Genomic DNA, 21,002 nt, shown 5'->3' on the forward strand with positions numbered 1-21,002 from the left:
TAAAATAAAATTTCAATTGCCCTAATGTACGTGTTTTTCTTTAATAATGTTTAGCCAACTAAAAATGAAACCTTTTCAAGTCCCCTACGTGCTTCTTCTTTGTTAATAATTTCATTCAATCTATTTTTGTTGACTTTTTGAATTCTTCTTTATAGGTATAATAAGTTGTCTTTTATCCATTTCTTTATTCCATTACATGCCTTGCTAAATACTCAATATATCAAAATTTTAGAGATGTAAATTTTCTAATCGGATGAGTTAATGTTGAACATTCGTGTGTTTTTGGAATTACGCAGTTTACAAAATTTAAAGTAATCAAAGAAATTTAGTATGCGCCACACAATCACACAATATATGTTATTTCTAAACAATAACATAAACATGTTCGGTGTCATTAATTTTTTTTTATTAACAAAAACAAACCAGTCTATCATTATATTAGATTGTTATCATCGTAACAGCGTAAAATAAATTATAGAAATATTGAAAACCTTTTTTTCTCTCTGAAAAATCATAAAAAATAGAGGGTTATTTCATGTGGATACAAGAAAAAATATGGTTACGAAGTTTTTCTAACTTAGTTTTCACTAATATTTATTAAAGACTTAAATTTAGTTCACTAACAAATGGTGTGACACATTCAAAGTGCGGCACTTTTTAGATGTTAAATTGTAAATTTTAAAGAATTTAAAATGTTACGAATTTAAATTGCACGGATTCAAATCTTCATGTTTTATTAATGAATTCGAGTCCTTTTACACTTACAAATTTTTAATTTTGAAAAATAAACACACATGTAAAACGGAGATACACACATAAACACATTCATAGACTCCATCAGTGTTTGTTTGAACATTTTAATTTTGTCTTTTCCCATTACCTTTCTTCATTAGTAACTATAAAATTGCTATAAGGTACTACAGACCCTATTAAAAGATAACAGTAAAAAGAACAATTGAAATTAACTTATTTCAAAACTGAAATTAATTTATACATAATATCATTCTCCCTTATTTTAACTCGTACAATTGTTTATGTTAGAGTTTCTTCAACCAGACCTATAAAAAGGCGTTTTACTTTAAAACTGAATAAATTTGAAGAGCTTTATCTTACTTTCATTAAGATTAAGCAAAATACATACCAAAATGAATATATGTTAAAACAATAAACAAAAAATCAGCCTGCTTTTGATGTTCTTGTTACATTTGGCAGAACAACAGAATGAAGATCCCCAGGATAAGGGGTAAACAAGCCTAGCCCTCCCCTACTTTCTCTTAAACTGCTATTCTTTAGTTTACTCAAGTCTTTAACCCATTCTATGGGAGAAGAGTGCTCTCTTGTGTGAGGGTGCAACACAAACAGTGAATTGTATTCACAGTTGGGAAACATGAAATATTTGAATGATTCCCCCAATCTGTATGCAACATACCCAAAACTAAGTTGATCTCTTGGTGTGAAGAGATGAACCTCATTGAACCACAAGCAGCTAAACAAGTTACTCATGGTTGTGTGTTCCCGAATGATAATGGCTCCTTCTGGTACATCTGAAACATTATCATATGTTAACTACATCACATCACCAACAATTACTATGAAGACAGGTGGGAGAGAACATCTTAGTTAATGAATCCATGTTCTTCACTACTCAGCTCATAATTTTCAAATTTTACATTACACTATTTCTAACAATTAAACATAAACCACAACATTTGCATACCATACAGATCAGTGAAGTCATCAGAGAACTAGATTTCTTACAATTCCCATACGATTCATTTTTTAACCTTACAGGCTATTTGTTGACAGGATTCTTTTGTCAATTGGGCACATTGATTTCTTACTTTACAAGGAGCTCTCATAAGAAGAGTTTACAATGATTGCAAAGTAATTCCGGAAGAGTCTTTCTACACACAACATAGGATCTTGAATTTGATGTTTGTTTTAGTGGCCAACTAAAAGGTTACAAATCCAATAATCAAGTGGTGGTAGCATAAAGGTGATAAACAATTAACTTCTATGAGGAAGTTACAGGAGAGAAAAAAATTTGGAATCACAAGACATGTCTACAAAGGGTAGAAAGGTTGATAAAGTAGTCTTGTTTTGGATGAATAAAAAAGGTTTTGGACTGGCCTAAGAAATGAGGGTGGTTGAATAAAAATATTCAAGAAAAAGTGAGAAACAAAATAGAGGGTCTTAAGGTCTTACATAGGGTCAATAACGTTGAAATTTGGGCAAAGTATCAAAAGGCTAGATGAGAGATGGAAAGTTGAGTAAGAAAATCAAATATTATACCAAGTAAGAAATATTATGCATGAAAAAAGAAAAGTTTTGTTTATAGATCAAGATGTGATAGAGAAATAGAAAAATATTTCTACAAAATTTTCAATGATGGGCAATGGTTTCTTTGCAATGTGAAAGATTAGAAATCAAAGATAACAAACAAAATTTGACCTACTATAGCAAAGAAACCATTAAGAGGGTGAACATCATAATAGTACTGGTCTTGAACGTATTTTTTTCGATGTTTGAAACTATATTGGAGAACAAAAATTCACTTGACTCATTAACTAAGAAGAGACTAGAATTGAAGAGAATCAATTGGTATTGAGGTCAAGGAGATTTACAATCCAAGTAATTTAACCTCTACGGAGGTTGATCAAAAGAAATCAAAGAAGAAAAGAGAAATGATTGGTCACAGTAGTGTGGAACCTTGTTTGATCCTCATTGTATGTAAAAGCTCGTCAGGTTGGCGACAGTTACATTATCACAAAAAGATTAGTCTCAGGATCACTAGACTAAGAGAAACCATCAAAGTGAAAAGCAAGAAAATAGACTCACAAATGAATTTTATGACTTGAAAAAGGCATATATGATCCAGTGGCAAAGAGAAATCTTGTGAAAAGCTTAGGTAAAGGAGTATGTTTGCATAGATTATATTCAGGCTATATAAGGCATGTAAGGTGAGATAACAACTAATCTGAGAACTTTTAAAGGTAAGACTAAGAATTTCATAAGGACAGGTATCTATTAAAGCTTCATTTTGATTCCTTGTTTAATCTAGTTTTGGATATGCTTCTCCGGGACAACTAAAAGATTGTCCTTAAACAGATGTTTTTTGTTGATGATATAGTTTTTATTGTAGATTCAAGAAAAGAAAATATACCTAAACAAAGACAAACATTACCGTCAAAGATTTTTGCTTCAACAAGTAAGCCATAATATATATGCACAGCATTTTTAGTGATACAAGAAGAAAATGACTTGGATGTAAAAGTTGAAGTTATCATACCATAAGGTTTGAAGTTTAACTATCTACAATCAATATTACAAAATGAAGAGTGTTAAAAAGTGGACTTTAAGCTTAACTCAATCCCACAAAACAGGCTTACAAAACAGGCTTATAAGGTAAGGTTTGCACCAACTTACATACTATGAAATTGTCTTATGTCTAGTTGATGTGAAACTTCCAACACACACCCCTCACACATAGATATATACATCTTGAACGTGAGACTAGACATTAATATGTAGTCCGATAGTGACCCGATAGCGGATGGAATAATATGTTCAACAAACAACAAATATCACTAGAATAGGCTTTAACATGACTTTTATACCATGTTAGGAAGTAGACTTTAAGCCTAATTCAACCCTACAAACCGGCTTATAAAGTGAGGTTTGCACCCACTTATATACAATGAAATTGTCTTGTATCTAATCGATGTAGGACTTCCAACAAGGAGAAATTAAAATGAAGATGTCACAACATGGATCCATGTAGGGTGGTTAAAACTAAAAGACACTAGAGGTTATTTGTCATACAAAGTACCAATCAAGCACGGAAGAAATAATATTGTTGTTTGACCAACTGTGTGAATGTTGGACTTCAACAGGACAAGAGAAAAAAGTGAGCACAATAAACGAGAATGATAAGATAAATGTTATACAAGAACAAGATGGTATGGAATAATTCTACACAAGAAAATTTTGGTGCGAGACCTTTCAAGAAGACAACATAAAAACTATTAAGATGATTTCGATATGAGCAAAAAAGAAAACTAGAGGCAACGATGCAGTAAGGTGAGTAAATCACATAAATTTTAGTCATGTAAAGAGGAGAACAAGCAGGACATTGACAGAAATTATTTAAAAGGATCTTATGGTGAGAATAACATCCTTGAATCCAATGGTGACATGTAATCCCTGCAGTCAACCTGGACTATTGAAATAAGGCTATTGTTGTCATCAATGCTATTGTATAGCATTAAATTAGAACAAATTTAGAAAATTAAGATAAAGATGACAAAACAATGTGTAAGGATAAAAGTGATCTTGTTTACTCTTACCAAAATAATTGAAATCAAACAGTAGAAATAAAAAATAAAACCAGAAGGTCATGTTTCCTATCTTACCACTAATGGTCTTTTTATTTGAACTCCATGGTTTCATTCCCTCATAATAGTAGATTTTCATGTGGAGATCAATAAGGGGTCGAGCATATCGCTTTCGCCTCTTGTTTGCATCTGCCTCCTCATATATGCTACGGTGATGCTTGTGTTGAGCAATGGCAAACGTATGCTTCCCTCGCCACAGGTATCTGCACAGTTAATATAATCTTACAAGGTTATCATCGCCTCGAGTCAGAAAAGCATGCACAGATATGGTCAGCACTTTATCAACATTGCAACAGTATGCTCTTAACATGAAGCTGCAATGGAAAAATTTATGCCAATACTTCATTGTCTTCTGTTTGTTGAAATAGATGTTCTCAACCAAAGTTATCCCCAGTTTTATATATTGGAGACAAATATCATTGCGAATTAGCTTTCAAAAGGAACTAGATATGCTGTTATACCCACATGTATCATGGCGTCAATTGCAAATAAACATACATAAGCCAGATAACTACAGGAATAAGAAAAAAGGTATCCATTCTGCTAGAATGCACTATTTTTATCAGTTTCAAGTAAGTCCCTAAAGCAAATCTACAAACACATCACAAGCAAGTCCCTACCAAACCAATATTATGTGTCTATAATGTATCAACTTCTTCGGTCCAAAATGTAAAAGGTCCAAGTAAGAGAAAAATGGGAACACAAAAGACATCCATTAAGGTTTTTATGTAACTGATGACCACGTGAAATTTACCAAATTAAATATAAAATGCCTCCTTTTATCCTTCTGAGATCTCTTCCTAAACAAAGGATAAACTTTAAATGTTCATTCAGGTAAAAAAAATTTAAAATGGTACTCTTATCAGAAAACACTTGGCATAAAATACTTAAATAGATATAAGTACCTCTCAAGGATTAGCAATGGATCAACTATCAACTCCATTTTGCCATCTATCCAAATACTATACTGCGCTTCAGGGAACAACCTGTGGGTTAATATTTTAGGAACCTTCCCATTCCTTCTTGGTTCATCATAGGGAGGATCCTTAAGAAGAATAATACGCCATATTCCCACCCATTTTCCACCAGAACTGTCTTCTTTTACAGTACCATTTTCCCTCATGAATTTCAGAGATACCTCATCCACTACCATAAGAAAGCAAAAAAGCTTCCTTGAACTGAAACTTATATTTGATGGTTCATGCGGTAAATCATAGCCATCAAAGATGCCAGATGCAACAACAAATTTGCATTTCTTTACATATTTTATGTCCGCAAGCTCCATTTCAGCACCACCACCTTGGATAAATCCACAATGCACCTAGTTTGCAGAGCACATGGGAAAACACGACTCGTTAATTGGGAAACAAGCCAAATACAACATAATCTTACAAAATCGTAAAGCAATTGCAGCTAAAATGAAATTGATCATATAATGCTAATTAATTTACCTTCATATTTGACTTTAGTTTGAAACTTTCTTCCCTTTGTTTCCAACTTGGATGACCTCCAAACAAGGGAGATGATTGAGCTCCATTACTTGGAAACTCATCTTCCATAACATATGACAAATTTTTGACAATTTCGTTGGGAGTTCTTCCAGTTGGGATATCTATTCTATCAGGGTTATTGGAAACAGGAATCGGACATCCTAGTGAATATAGGTAGCACCAATATCAAACACATAAATACCACTTGATGAAGACCAAAAAGAAGGGATGGAGACAAAACTGCTAAAATCTTACTGTGAGGTTTTGAATCTTTTGATACAAGTCCCATAGTGTCTAACATGGTATAAACCTTGCTATCTCTGTTACACATAGCTGCAGGTTAAGCAGAAAATTGATATAGTATTCAGAAATGTTATCATGGTGTTGAAATTTCTGAAAAAAAAGAAAAGACAATGAAAATTTCTACTATACAAGCATTCCTTGAAGTGTACCTTTCAATAACCTAACAGAACCTCCCATTAAATTATTATCCTTCATTTCTACTCATGGCAAATTTGCACCCAAACTCACCAACCAAATTTAAGATATTTGTGTTTCCAAAGTGAGTTTCAACTATCTAAATATACATAAAATATAAGACAAGTGCAGCCCTACTTCCCCTTATAAAATACAAAATACCATCAAAGATAGGCAAACATGACAAGAGAACATCACATTAAATTCAACTTTCTGTACCTAGATACATATACTATTCTTATCTTCACCTAGAAATAGAGTGTTCCTAACCTTCGAAGTCCATTGTCTGCAAAAAAGTTATGCTACTAGTACAACTAACGAATATGAGAGAAAGAGACATAAAACTTAGCCTTATATACATTGAAAAATGAATTAGCAAACCGTTTCTTTTTTAAATGCCATCACAATAAATGGCAAGAAACGTTCTTTACCTGTTGTTTTTCTAGTCCAAGGAACCAATAAATTAACAGACATAGACAGCTACAAAAATCAAGTTAAAATATAAAATGATGTGATTTACTCCCTTCTACCCAACTCCCAAAATATCACATTAAGAATAGTCCGATAGATGAAGAGTCTGTGTTATTACAATTAAAAAGAGTTATCAATAAGAGATAAACATATTCACCAAAAAAAAAAAGATAAACTTGAGAAGATTCCCAAGAAGTAACCAAATGTAATAAAGTTTACTAACCTGATAAAACAGAGACAGTTGTTTGGCATGACCATATATGAAATAATAATGCAAGAAGAATTAATAACATCCACAAGATCCCGACTACAAGAACCAATCGAATAAACCCTTTCTTCCAAACAATCTTCATGGGGTAATCTTGAGATACCCTCCCCGGAGAAAATAAACTCACATCAACATCTGCATCACCAACAAACAAACACAGTTTATTTGTCAGTGCCAAAGTACCTGTTTCCCACACTGTAATATCACCTAATAGAGAAAAAAAAAAAAAGAACAAGAGAACGATTCCTCAACAGATAAAAGAACGGAATCAGTTTATAACAAACCTTCCTCACCTTTAGCGGGAATTTGATTACTTCGGTCTCCTCTACGACTTAGGCGCAGAGATCGAGTCCTTTGAAGATCACCCTCCATATCAGATTCTTGCTTTAAGTTATCATCCCTGCCAATGTATAACAAAAATAAGGAAGATTAGAATAAAAAAGATGATATTTTTTCTTAATATAAGATGCCCAAAGTTATCAACAACTAAATTCAGAACGAAAAAGGGAAACTGATCCACACAGCAACTGATTACCCCATCAACTCCTAGAAAATATTATATCAGAATAACTTCCAAAAACAAAACTTTAAGAGAGAAAAGAGGGATCCAAAGGGAGAAAAAGAAGAGGGCAGGACCGAAATGGAGATTAAGATTAGTATAATGAGTGGATATGGATAAGGGGTGGTGTCGGTGAGAAGGGTGTGGATGCATATAGCTGAAAAAATAATGGGAAGAGGAGCAACGAGTTGAGGCATCACTATCAGGTGTCAATTGTGAATGAAGCAATGGAGGAAAAGAGGAACAAATCGGTACCTGGCAGTGGTGAACGAAGAGATGGTTTTTTTGACAGTGATAAGAAGAAACAGATCTGTGTGAAAAGTATAATGTTGTGTTGGGTTGCTTCCAAAAAGAAAAAACGTGAAGTGAAACTAAGAATGTAATGAAGAGATGTTGAAGTTTCAAACTGAAACAGATCTCCCTCTATCTATCCTTTGTTTTCTCCTCAACACTCATATGGGGTCATCATAACATCATTCAAGCTTCATAATCTCTTGTTTTTTTTACTTTCAGCTTTAATGTTTTCCCCCTTCAAGAAAATAAGAGGCTTGGGTCAGGGGCGCGGAGAATATATCTACTTAATATTTTTTATTTTAAATGAGTTTATAAGGAAATATTTTAGTTTTAAAATATTTTTCAATTTTAATAATTATTATTTAATTTAAAAAATTAAGATTAGTATATTATAAATATTTGATATATATATATATATATATATATATATATATATATATTGTGGCAATAAAAATAAGTAAGCAATTCTTTTATATTTTTCATATCTCATATTTTCAAAATTCTTAAAAAATTTAAACTGTGAAATTAAGAGTTATTGTTAGAATGAAAGAAATTTTGGTAGAAGTGGTTATTTCACTCTTTTATATTGAAAATTATAATTTATGAATTATAATAATGTAAACTTATTTAGAAGAATTACATTTATGAGAAATTGTGGAGGAAGACAATAATAAGTTGTTGTCTGAAAATCTCATTATGGTTCAAATCCAAATGCATAAGAAAAAACAAAGACAAAATAATGATTATTTGCTAACGTTTCACAAATAATCTTTATTAGTATTATGATTATGAAGTCACTTAAAAAAATTTGGAATTATTTGAAATTCAATGCATGAAAGTTTTGAATATAATAAGAGAGTTTGAGATAAAAAAAAAATGAAAGAGTTAGAGAGAAATAAGAAATTATTGGATATTGTTAATGATAATAGGCATTATCATATAATTATTTTTATTTTTTATTAGTATTTTTATTATTATTGTATTTTAAGATAATTAAGAGTTTAATAAATAATTTTAGAAAATATAAGTATTTTATCTTTTAATATTATTTTTATAATTATCTTATTAAATAATTAAGATTGATAATTTTGAAAAAGATAAGTATTTAAATTTTATTTGTAAATAAGTGAAAATCTCTAAGGATCGAAGAATATATTAAGGAGTATCAATTGCAATTTATTTAAGTACAAATTTCAAGTGCAAATCTTGTTTGGCCTGGTAGCCTAAAAACTTGTGTCTTGTAGGAATTATTAAATAGATGCATATCAAAAATGCATCTTTCACGTCACGACTAAAAATTATCTAAGGTAATGGAAAGAGATTCTTGGAGGTTATTTAGGATGCTGGAAAGCTCTCATTTCTCCTCGAGTTTTCATCTTCATTCAGGATGTTTTTCCCCTTTTAGGTCGAGGAGGAAGATGAGTCATGAAATTGGAGGTGGAGAAGCGAATGGGAGACACCATTAAAGCATCGATCAACTACCAAGAACATTGGAAGAGGCCTTGTTAAGGATAAAACATAATGCATAATTGTTTGTTAAGGATTCAAGAAATTGAAACTTGATGAGTTGACAATATCTCAAAGTAATTAGAAATAAAATTTGATTATTCTTGTAAATTAATTTGACATGAAATTAGAATTAAGATGTTTAAAAATGATGAGAATGAAGTAAATGAAATATAGTTTTAATAATGGTAAATACTCTATGTTAAATTTTTGTTGCACACCAATTGTGTGATAAGAATACCAAAAGAGTTTTTTGGTGTTTTTGTGAACTTTGTTGTCTAATTAAATGTAAACTGTGAGAGTTGTCAAGTGACGCACAAATATGTTGAAAAACAATATTTGGATTTTTTACTTTATTACTTGTACAATTTGACATTGGCTAATATCATAATATTTAACAAGACAAAATTGTTAGGAAAAAAGTTTCCATATTCCAAACTCGTTTAGAAAATTTTGGTGATGGTGTTAGAAAGATATCAAACATCTATTACTTCACTAAAAACACACAAGATTTGTTTACAATTTATTTGACAAAGTGATACATTACAAGCATAAGAGCAACGAAGTTTAATGAGAGAAAATGGTTGAAAATGTTTTATTTCATATTGAAGAGGATGCTCTCACAATTAAGAACAACAAAAGAAACAAATACAACAACACAAGTTTTACATCTTATCCCTATTACAAAAAAAAAAATCACCACCCAACAAGTGTTAGTTGAGGTCAAATGTAAAATGCCACAAATATGGTTAATTACGACATGTGAGAAAGATATGCAAATCCCAAGATATCCAAGAACATGTCAAGATTGTAAAATATAAATTAAAGAAAAAAATACTCCTTGTAACATCATGTATTATAATCAACAAGGTCGGATTATAGATAATTGTTGTACAAATCATATGAATCATGATCGAGAAATTTTCAAATAACTCAACAAAATAAATATTTTCAAAGTAAAAATTAGGAATTGAGAACTATTTGTTGTGAAATGTACAAGAACAATTTCAATTAAAATGCACTCATGTATCAAATTAATTATTATGTCTCATATGTTTTTTAGATTACTCATAATTCGTTAAGTATTGCTCAAATATTAGAAAAATGTTATAAGACCTTATTTGAAAATAAAATTTTATGTGATCAAATATGCTAATTACCTATAAGTATTTAAAGTTCATATGAAAAACAGAATTTACTTTGAATTTAATGATAGAAAAATTGGTTAAAAATGAAAAAAATATAAAAGAAGATGAAAATTAGAAAAAAAAAGAAGAAAATGAATATCTCTTAAAAAATTTGATATCTAAATAAAAAAAGTAAACAAAGACCACGTGTCATTATCATGAAATTCACAATCGACAAAAAAAAAGATAATATATAAAAGATAAAATACAATAAAAAAATGGTCAAATTGAATAAATATGTGATTCTATAAAAGAAAAAGGAAAAGAAAAATTACAAGTAAAAGTTGAAAATATCAAGAGAAAAAATCACATTTGAAGACTTGAAATCCAAATAAATATATATGTTAAACAGTGTTAAGAATATTTTCTTAATATATTTTTTAATTTAAATTAATTTTTAGAAAATATTCAAACTTTAAAATATCTTTCGATTTTAGAAATTAGTTATTATTTAGATTTAAAAATTTAAAATTGAGATATTATAAATATTTAATGTTTGATATTAATTATATTACATTTAGCTCTTTATATATATAGAGTACATAAATAAAATAAAATTACAAATTGTTCCATACAACATATATCTCTTATATCTTTTATATTTTCAAAACTCCTTAAAATTCTGACAATTTGAAATGGAAATAATCCTTCCATGTTTTTCAAATAATTTTGAATATGAAATGTCACCTAGTTTTAGTCTATTTTATTAACTCAAAAGCTGTGTTCCAGTTTAATGTTGAATATAACATTATTAATTAGTAATGATAATATACATAATGCAGTATCAGTTAAGTGACACAAAATTGTTTGAGTTTAACTAAAAATCTTAAATTCAAGCTTTAAAAATACAATTACATTAAGTTTTAGAAGGATGTACTCGATAAAGAAATAATAGGTAATGAATTCCTTCAAATATTTGGTCTCTTTAGATAAATTTACATGCTTGAATTAAATTAGTCAAAGTTTAAAATAACCTTTAAAAGTTATAAAATAAAAATACTGTTCAATTAAATCATTCAAAATTTTATTTATAGTATATTGATTGTAACGAAGTATCATATATTTTTTGTTCTGTTTCAAATTATTTTTCACTTACTTAGAATTTTATTCATTTAAGATATTTTATTTTAAAAATAAAAAGTGTGTTTTTAAAATACTTATTTACTTTGCAAAATCAGAAGACATAACTATTGGTACAATTCATAATACTAGGCGACACTTTTTCTATAATTATAATAAATAAATAAATAAATAAAATTAAGACATTCTTTATCATTGTATGTTAACTTAAGTGCCAACTAATTGTAACTAATAACAGACACCTTTGAAAGTTACACAGATGAACTTTACGTTTTAACGATGCAGGTGAGTGATTCTTGTCCTTCGTTTGTTCTTGTCCATTCAAAGCTCTTCATCATCCACGTGGCTTTGTCATCTTTCATCAAATGCCACAAAGTGATAAGGTGTATTTTACAGAGCTACCTGAAGTTCAATAAAGCCAACATCACTTGGTTGATGGTGACAACTGGCAACACATGGACTTCTAATTGGAACGAGCCTAAAATTTCATCATCACATAAAATGATCATAGAACATGAGAGCCTCTAGTTTTGAATGTCCATCGTGTATTACCTAGCTACTTTCATCTCTTCTTGTACTCTTGTTCCTTGTTTGCAGAAAGGAACATGGAAGCTGTGTGTGCTTTTTCTGTTGGCACACTTCACATCCCAACAGCACCAGAAAGACCAACCTCATTTAGGAAATCCATATTCTTCAGCAACCATGTGAATTCACATATTTCTTTGGTTACTGGGGGAATTTCAAAATCCAAGCTTTTCACTGCCTTGTCGCCCCCTCCATTGACAGAATCCAGCAACCAGCCTGAGGCTGAGCCAGAATTTGAAGGGCAAGCAGAAAAGTTTGATTGGTACTCTCAGTGGTACCCTTTGATGCCAATTTGTGACCTGGACAAGAGGAAACCTCATGGGAAGAGGGTGTTGGGCATTGATGTGGTTGTGTGGTGGGATAGAAATGAGGGTGCTTGGCAGGTTCAAGATGATGCTTGTCCTCACAGATTAGCACCCTTGTCTGAGGGAAGGATTGATCAATGGGGCAGACTGCAGTGTGTGTACCATGGCTGGTGTTTCAATGGCAAAGGAGAATGCAAGTTCATTCCTCAGGCACCACCTGATGGCCCTCCGGTAATTGATCTTCATCATAAATTGTAGTTGATGAATGTCGTTGTACTATTACTTCTAAATTCAGTGCATTTTTATGTTTCCTTTCCTACGTATCCAGAACATACTAGAAAATGCTTACTCTTCAGCCCCTTTTGCAATCAAAAGATTCTGATTTGCATGCACCATTTACTCTTTTCCTGGTGGTTAATTTTAGCTTGTCACAATTTCATGTTTTGAAACGCAAAACATTGAAGGTGTGACCATATTATGTTGATTCGTGGAACATGAGTAGTGCCTTCTGAGTTATGTTGATCTTCTGAGAAATTGTGCAGATTCATACGTCCAAAAAAGCATGTGTAGCTTCTTACCCAAGTTCGGTGCAGAATGATATCTTGTGGTTTTGGCCCAATACTGATCCTCAATATAAAGATATTCTTACAAGAAAAAAGCCCCCATACATACCAGAAATAGATGATCCATCTTTTACTAAATTAATGGGAAACAGAGACATTCCTTACGGGTATGATATGTGTCTCACTTTCTTTACATGAACCCCTTCTATTTTTTTTTCCTTGTGATTGCTAATGGACATAAATAACAACCTTATTCCCTTCTCTGTGTATCTTTCTTACAAAATGATTATGCAATTCCAGGTATGAAGTACTGACAGAAAATCTTATGGACCCTGCACATGTTCCATATGCACACTATGGACTAATGCGTACTGCAGAACCAAAAGGTAGGCATGTAAGATATATCTTTCTTCACTTGAGTAAATTTCAGTTTACTATATATAGGACAATTACATATGTAGAGCTTATTGACAGTGAAAGCTGATAGAGAAGGGGGCAGGCCACTTGAATTGCTTGTTGAAAATTTAGATATCAATGGTTTTATAGCAGATCAGGGTTGGAGCAAAAGCAAATTTATTTCACCATGCATTTTTTATGTATATACTCCAGATAAACCTTCCTCATCTGGTGAAACTCAGGTAACATGTTGAGTACATCTATCTTTTGATCAAAAACAGTAAATATGCAGTTTCTTTAACTGTTGCATGATGTGTGTTAAACTTTATGCAGAAACCATCAGCTCAGAAGAAAATGGCTTTAATCTTTATCTGTGTTCCGGTTAGTCCTGGTAAAAGTAGATTGATATGGTGCTTCCCAAGAAACTTTGGAAAGTGGATGGACAAAATTGTACCACGATGGATATTTCATATAGGACAAAACCTGATTCTAGATTCAGATTTATATCTCCTCCATGTTGAGGTAATTCCTATCATAATTTATAAACTATTTATCCTGTTAACTAATCAGTTCCATTAGTCTCTGCTTTTTCCCCTTCAAATTATTATAAGTTATATTATACCAAACAAAGTAATCACATAGAGCTGCAACAACTTATTTCACTAGGTAGTATTCGTTACATGAACTAAACAGTGTTATAATGTTTTGTTGGAAATCTTATTTATACACATAAATTTCCTTGAAGTTTGAGTAGTGCTTCTTTTGTCATTGATAACACTCGAGGTACTCTTCCATTTTATTCATCCTACTCGAATCCTATGGTTTACATCTCCTCTTTTGCCCATTAAAACAATAAAAGAAACGTATTAGTAGTTACTATTACATATTAGCAATCTAAAATTCAGTAAATATAACTTTTTCAATGGATTAGTTTATTTAGCTTGCGTATGTGTTTATTAACTTTCGTCGACATTTGCAACAAAAAATTTGATCAAAATATTAGTAGATGATATTTTCAATACAAATGCTTGTTATACATAGTAGCTGACAGCTTAACTTTATCATTGAATTTGTGGTCAGGTTATTAATGTATGAAATCTCTTTTCTCAGTATTTGTAATTGATTCTTTGTTAGTTTCTTTAACTGTGACAGATTGATCACCCATGTTTCGGTCAGTATCAGAAATTTTAGTTTTTGATGAAATTTATGTTCTTCTAACTTGAATAGTCTCAAACTAATTTTTCTAAGCCTTGGTGAACATATGGACTTTTCGGCACTAAATTAATTTTCTGTTGGTCGAACTGATGGAGGATTTTGTCTAGTGCGAAATAACTCTTTAATGCAATCTGCAGATTTATAATTCCACATTTGCTTCAACTGTTAAGATTGAATATCTCTTAAAAGGGTTAATAATTTTACTTAACAATGTTGAAAAAGCTAATATGAACAGCCAGTTGCTACCTCATGTAACCAAAATGGGGTACCTGTCTTTATTCTTTTCTTGGCTGTTTTATTTTCTTAGTTTTGGTGCTACATAAAAAAAAATGTCTAGTTTAGTTTGACTCCTCATATTTGGTTCTTGAATTCTTTTGATAGGAACATAAAATAATGGATATTGGTCCAAACAATTGGCAAAAAGCCTGTTTTGTTCCAACAAAGTCAGATGCCCTTGTTATTGGTTACAGAAAGTGGTTAAAGAAGTACGCAGGTGGTCAGGTTGAATGGAGAGGAAAATATACTGGAGCTCTTCCTTCAACACCTCCTAGAGAACAGCTTTTGGACAGGTAATCATATATGCATTTGAACATGGAAGTTTCAATTTAGTATATTTCAAATAGATTTGCTTCTTCCTTCAATATGTTTTAAGGGAAGAAGTATAACGAGTTGGTCACTGGATGTGGCAACTTCAGTTGCTTTGTCCATGAAAAAGTCTATACAGATTAGTCCTTCGATGTGTGGAATTATTTACAAGTTGACACCTTTAAAAGGGTAAATTTGTTATAGATCTCTTAGTTTTTTAGTTAGAGATAAAGAAATGTAACAAAGTAGCAAAAAAGAAACGTAATATGAAAGTGTGCTCTGACATAAATGTAGCTTTAGATAGGCTTGTTTGAAAACCCAATTGCAGCAGATGATCAATAATAATGTTGTACCACACCCTTGGGGCTTGATATAAGGCATCTCTTCTTGCAAAAAGCCTTTAAGGCAGATTAGACGTGCATATGGAACTCTTGCCACCCGTTTTGTGCTACAATGGTAATTACTTGCCTTTAAGTGTCATGTCTTGCCACTAGAGCAAAGGTATTAGAGTAGTCAGTTCCAAATGTTTAAGAATAGTCTGTCACCACCAATCTTGCTTTGTGCCTGTTTATAAAGCCACCAGGGTTGAAATTTGTTCTAAACACCCATTTCAACCCAATGACATCTCTATCTTGTGATCTTGAAACCAGCTCTCATGTCTGATAGTAACCTTGTGCCACAAACATGCGAATGATCTATTGTTTCTTCAAACTCAATTGCAATACTTGATTATTCTGAATCACTCCAGCATCAGCTTTCATCTTCCATGAAATGCACATCACTAATTTATAAGCACTTTTTCCGGTTTGAGGCTTATAACAGGTTCGGCCCTTTTGTCAAGCTTATCACACTTAAGATCCATATACGTGAGTAGCACAGGGAACCACATGCTTTTAAAAAACTAAAAGAAAGTTTAAAATCAAACCAGGCCACAAAAGGAGTTTGATTCTCCAAATTCAAGTAGGAAGCCTACTTTGAATGAATACAGATGTATTTACAGCTTCAACCCACACTTTCTTTGGTGATTCCTTTTAATAAAGAATACAACTAGTTGATTCCCTTCTTTCTCTTGTGCTTTTTATCATAAACAACTTTTGGAATGCTTGTTTTTGGGTGGGGGAGGTGCTTCCTTTGTCCCTCTTACCCTGCCGCTTTCTGACATTGTTGGTTACAATTTAATTTGAACAGGTACTGGTCCCATGTTGTGAACTGCAAGAGCTGCAATTCTGCATACAAAAGCCTGAATGTGATTGAAGTAATGCTGCAAATTATATCTGTTGCTTCAATTGGGATTGTGGCAACCATGAAGCAAGGTACAATGTCAGTGGTAACAAGAAACTCATTGGTTCTATTAGCAGTACTATCATTTGCATTGTCTCGCTGGTTGGCTCACTTCATATACAAAATCTTCCGCTATCATGATTACGACCACGCATTCCGCTGAGATATGTTTTCCGTAGTTCTTCAAGCATATATATATTTGTATTTGTATACCCATACCATACCATAGCAAAGCTCCACAAGAATGAAGCCAAATATTCTCAACTGCTAAAAAAGGAACAGATCTGTGTTAAAAGTGTAATGTTGTGTTGGGTTGCTTCCAAATAGAAAGAAGATGAAGTGAAACTAAGAATGTAATGAAGAGATGTTCAAGTTTCAAACTTAAGCAGATATTCCTTTATCTATCCTTTGTGGTCTCCTCATCGCCGTGTTTCTTCAGACTGTGAATTAATACAATATTAGTCTATTTGACAAGAGATTGCAAGATTATTTCATTTTAATTAAAAATTTTAAATTTGAATTTTGAACATATGACTACATTAAAAATTTAGAATAATATAGAATGAATTCACCTATATATAACTGTTTCCTTAAATAAATTAGCTGACTTGGAGTTAAATTAGTCAAAATCTAAAATAACGTTCTGAATGTTTCAAATATAAAAAAAAATACTATTTAATCAAATCATGACAATTTTACTTAAAATGTGCTGGTTGTAATAAAGTATATTTATATTTTAAACCATTTGTCACTTAGAATTTTATGTATTTAGATTTTTTATAGTAAAAGTAAAAATAAGAGGTGTTTTTTAAATATACTTATTTACTTTGCAAAATCAGAAATAATTAACTCCTGATACAATTCTTATTACTCGGTGAGAATTCATGTAGGAAAATTTTAGTAAAAATGGTGATTTTGTTATAGTTATAATAATAAATAAATATATCAAGATATTCCTTATCATTGTATGTTAACTTAAGTATCAAGTAATTTAAAACTGGGAGACTGGTAATAATGAATATTAACTAATAATAACTGACACTCATTAGTAGCGGTGTTTCTTCTTGGAATGGCGAACAAATGCTTATGTATTTAATCGGATAAAAAATATTTAATCCATTTTGATTCGTTAAAAAATTAATTAAAAACAAGATGCATATAATACAAATATTTTTTTTTTATACATTAGAGATCAAATATATACTTTTTAGAAACAAATTTTGTGAAACAAATGTAAGAAAGATTTAATAATTGTGAAGAATTAATTTTGTAGACAGAGTTGATAAAAGCTTTGAACAATATGATTTAATAAACAATGGTTAGTTATTTATAACGGGTTAGCAAAAGGAAACAAGTAAACCGAAACGGAAGAGTGAAGAAGTTACAGTACACTCACACCACTGAATGACGGGTCACCAGATTTAGATCCACCGTCGCCATCATCATCACCGTCTCCACTAACCTCTTTCTCCAACCCTACATTCCTCTCTTTCTCAGATTCAGATCTCAAATTCTAAAAATGAAGGATTCCAACTCCACCACCAGTAGCAGCAATGGCAGAACCGAACCCATTGCACAAAACATCATAAAACTCATAAGCAACCTTTGTTTCTCCGTCTTCGTCTTCTCCGTTCTAATCTTCACTGTCATAGCCATAACCTACCAACCACCAGACCCATGGCTCCAGTCCACCCCAGCCCTAACTAACCTCTTCACCCAATCTCAAAATGCCACCTTCCAAATCGACTCCTCCGTCATCAAAACTGGCGAGGACCTCGCCCCCTCGCCCCAGGACCCTCCCCTACCCCCGCCGCCCCCTTCCGCCGCCCCTGTAACCGAAGCCGTCATCGAGAAAACAGAAAAGGAAATCCTAAATTCCACCGCCAACTCCACAGCCCCGCCACTTCCCTCTGTCGCCGACTGTGACTTAACCCTAAACTGTTCCGATCCTCGCGTCCTTATTGCTGTTCAGAGGTTTAACCTCCGCGCGTTCAAGTCCATTGCCTTCTTCGACTATCAGCCGCCGGTGAACGGCTCCTCCACCGGCGAGTGCGACGTTGCCTGGCGCTTCCGGAACAAGCGCGAGCGGTCGTGGCGCAAGTATCGCGATTTTCGCCGCTTCAAGATCAGCGTAGCCGACGATTGCAGGTACAAGGTGGTGCACGCCGGTGGGTGGCACTCCGGAGCCAATGCTCGGCGGAACTTTACGAGGACTGGTGCCGGCAGGGCTGGTAAGACCCTGCCGCCGCGGGTTTCCGCCCGTGATGATGAGATCAACGACACGATTCCGACTTTGGGATCGGAGAGTAACTTTAGGAGTGGAAAATATTTGTATTATTCACGTGGTGGGGATTATTGCAAGGGGATGAATCATTATTTGTGGAGTTTCTTGTGTGGGTTGGGGGAAGCGATGTATTTGAATAGGACTTTTGTTATGGATTTGAGTGTCTGTTTGGCTTCTAGTTATAATCCCAGTAACAAGGATGAGGAAGGGAAGGATTTCAGGTACTATTTCGATTTCGAGCATTTGAAGGAGACAGCTTCGATTGTCGAGGAAGGTGAGTTCTTGAGGGATTGGAAAAAGTGGGATAAAACCCATTTGAAGAAGAAGAGGATTCCTGTTAGGAAGGTTGTCACTCACAAGATGACTCCTATGCAGCTTAAGAAGGACAAGAGTACGATTATATGGAGGCAGTTTGATGCGCCTGAGCCTGAGAATTATTGGTACAGGGTTTGTGAAGGTGAGGCTGCTAAGTATATTCAGAGGCCATGGCATGCTTTGTGGAAATCGAAGAGGTTGATGAATATTGTAACGGAGATTAGTGGAAGGTTGGACTGGGATTTTGATGCAGTTCATGTGGTTCGGGGAGAAAAGGCTCAGAATAAGGAACTGTGGCCCCATTTGGATTACGATACGTCGCCGGATGCTCTTCTTGAGAAGCTTAAAGGAATGGTTCAACCTTGGAGACATTTGTATGTTGCCACCAATGAGCCTTATTATAATTACTTCGACAAGTTGAGGTCAAATTACAAGGTCCATTTGCTTGATGATTATAAGGAAATGTGGGGAAACACGAGTGAATGGTATAACGAGACGACTCTTCTCAACAATGGAAAGCCTGTTGAGTTTGATGGGTACATGAGAGTTGCAGTGGATACAGAGGTCTTTTACCGTGGAAAGACACGTGTGGAAACATTCTATAATTTGACTAAAGATTGCAAGGATGGGGTCAACACATGCTGATCAGGTTGCCACTACTGGTTTTGATGCTTATTCAGAATACATGGTACACTCGGACCTTGCTTTGGATTCAGTTTCAGATTCATACAATTGGGTTGAATATGAGCTACTTGTTGTACTTGCCCGTTCTTTTATTGTATTGATTTATGTTGTTTATCATGATTTTGTACTATAGAATCCATTTCTTTCCTCTTTCCTTCAATTGGCTCAAGCTGTTAAAATCATTCTTATTCTTTTCTTCTCTTTTCTCATCAGAATGTCCGTTTCTAGAATGACCACACTGTATTGAAAATTTAGAAGGGTTCTTTGCGGGAAGATATTTGATGTTTGCATTTGGTAGTTGCTCTGCATTATAATTTTTCTGAAGTCATAGTGAACACGAAAATATATGCATCGAATGCTTACTTTATCTTTAAACACATTGTTGCCCCGATGATGTTCCAACCAAACTTTTCGACCTTACAGGATCTATGTTATACCCTAATTCCGACACCATCTATCTATACTACCTTTACTTCTGTGCCACGGCCAACTAATTACACTAATTTGATTTCATTCAACTTTAGCATGAATTTCATTTTTACGCAATCTAGATTAACAATGGGTTGTATCACTTATGAATCTTTCTTCACTTGCACGTGTCATGTCTACGCCCCCCTCAGAAGGTCTGTTTTATTGAAATTACAGATTACTCTGCCCTTTCTGATGTGTGGTACGCCCTCGTGTTTTCTGCCGAAACATAAATCGTTCTGAAGTAGAGCAAGAGTTGCCATAATCTTCTTGTATTCCGGGCAAAACTGTTACTGATTTTACACTAGAGAAGCCGTGTATAAGAAAATGAAATGAATCAAATTTGTGTTTGAATTCTACATGATTTTTCATTTTTTATTTCCTTACGTTGATACACTGCGTTGTGAATCGTAAAATTTGTTGTTTAAACATGACACATGGTACAAGTGAGACGATCGATTATATCCAGGAAAAAGGATGTACTTCTGTTTTGAGCATATACAGGTCTTATTTTCTGTAATATAGAAAAGTCAAACACTATGTTTGACCTCTACCCAAATCTTTGCCACCACTAATTGGTTCAAGTTTCCCTCCT

General features: G+C 32.9%; 3 protein-coding genes across 6 annotated transcripts; 2 read left to right on the forward strand and 1 right to left on the reverse strand.

Annotated features, from left to right (window-relative positions):
- Nucleotides 1-1,089: 1,089 nt before the first annotated feature.
- LOC124845996 (Sept9 (DUF616)) lies at nt 1,090-8,194 on the reverse strand. Of its 4 annotated transcripts, none has more exons than XM_047323209.1 (8): nt 7,915-8,194; nt 7,385-7,500; nt 7,056-7,235; nt 6,140-6,217; nt 5,846-6,045; nt 5,300-5,715; nt 4,413-4,597; nt 1,090-1,544 (listed from the first exon to the last, which is right to left on the reverse strand). In XM_047323209.1, exons 2-8 carry the CDS (start codon nt 7,470-7,472, stop codon nt 1,177-1,179), a joined length of 1,515 nt encoding a protein of 504 aa, XP_047179165.1. In that variant the 5' UTR covers nt 7,473-7,500; nt 7,915-8,194; the 3' UTR covers nt 1,090-1,176. The 4 variants fall into 4 exon arrangements, with proteins under 4 accessions (XP_047179165.1, XP_047179167.1, XP_047179163.1 ...); XM_047323211.1 differs by having other exon boundaries at nt 7,394-7,500; nt 7,915-8,193; XM_047323207.2 differs by lacking the exon at nt 7,915-8,194 and adding an exon at nt 7,636-7,885.
- A 4,036-nt stretch (nt 8,195-12,230) lies between these two features.
- On the forward strand, nt 12,231-17,060 carry ACD1-LIKE (ACD1-like protein). The gene is made up of 7 exons (XM_047323217.2): nt 12,231-12,847; nt 13,159-13,346; nt 13,480-13,565; nt 13,654-13,817; nt 13,909-14,097; nt 15,172-15,359; nt 16,564-17,060. The coding sequence occupies exons 1-7, from the start codon at nt 12,332-12,334 to the stop codon at nt 16,817-16,819; spliced, it is 1,587 nt and encodes a 528-aa protein (XP_047179173.1). The 5' UTR covers nt 12,231-12,331; the 3' UTR covers nt 16,820-17,060.
- Nucleotides 17,061-17,992: 932 nt separating this feature from the next.
- Nucleotides 17,993-20,121, forward strand: SUB1 (calcium ion binding protein). The gene has a single exon (XM_047323225.2). It carries the CDS (start codon nt 18,176-18,178, stop codon nt 19,898-19,900), a length of 1,725 nt encoding a protein of 574 aa, XP_047179181.2. The 5' UTR covers nt 17,993-18,175; the 3' UTR covers nt 19,901-20,121.
- The last annotated feature ends 881 nt before the right edge of the window (nt 20,122-21,002 follow it).

This window comes from Vigna umbellata, chromosome 1, assembly GCF_029865625.1.
Source record: "Vigna umbellata cultivar VRB3 chromosome 1, Vumbellata_1.0, whole genome shotgun sequence".
In the NCBI taxonomy this organism is placed as follows: Eukaryota; Viridiplantae; Streptophyta; class Magnoliopsida; order Fabales; family Fabaceae; genus Vigna; species Vigna umbellata.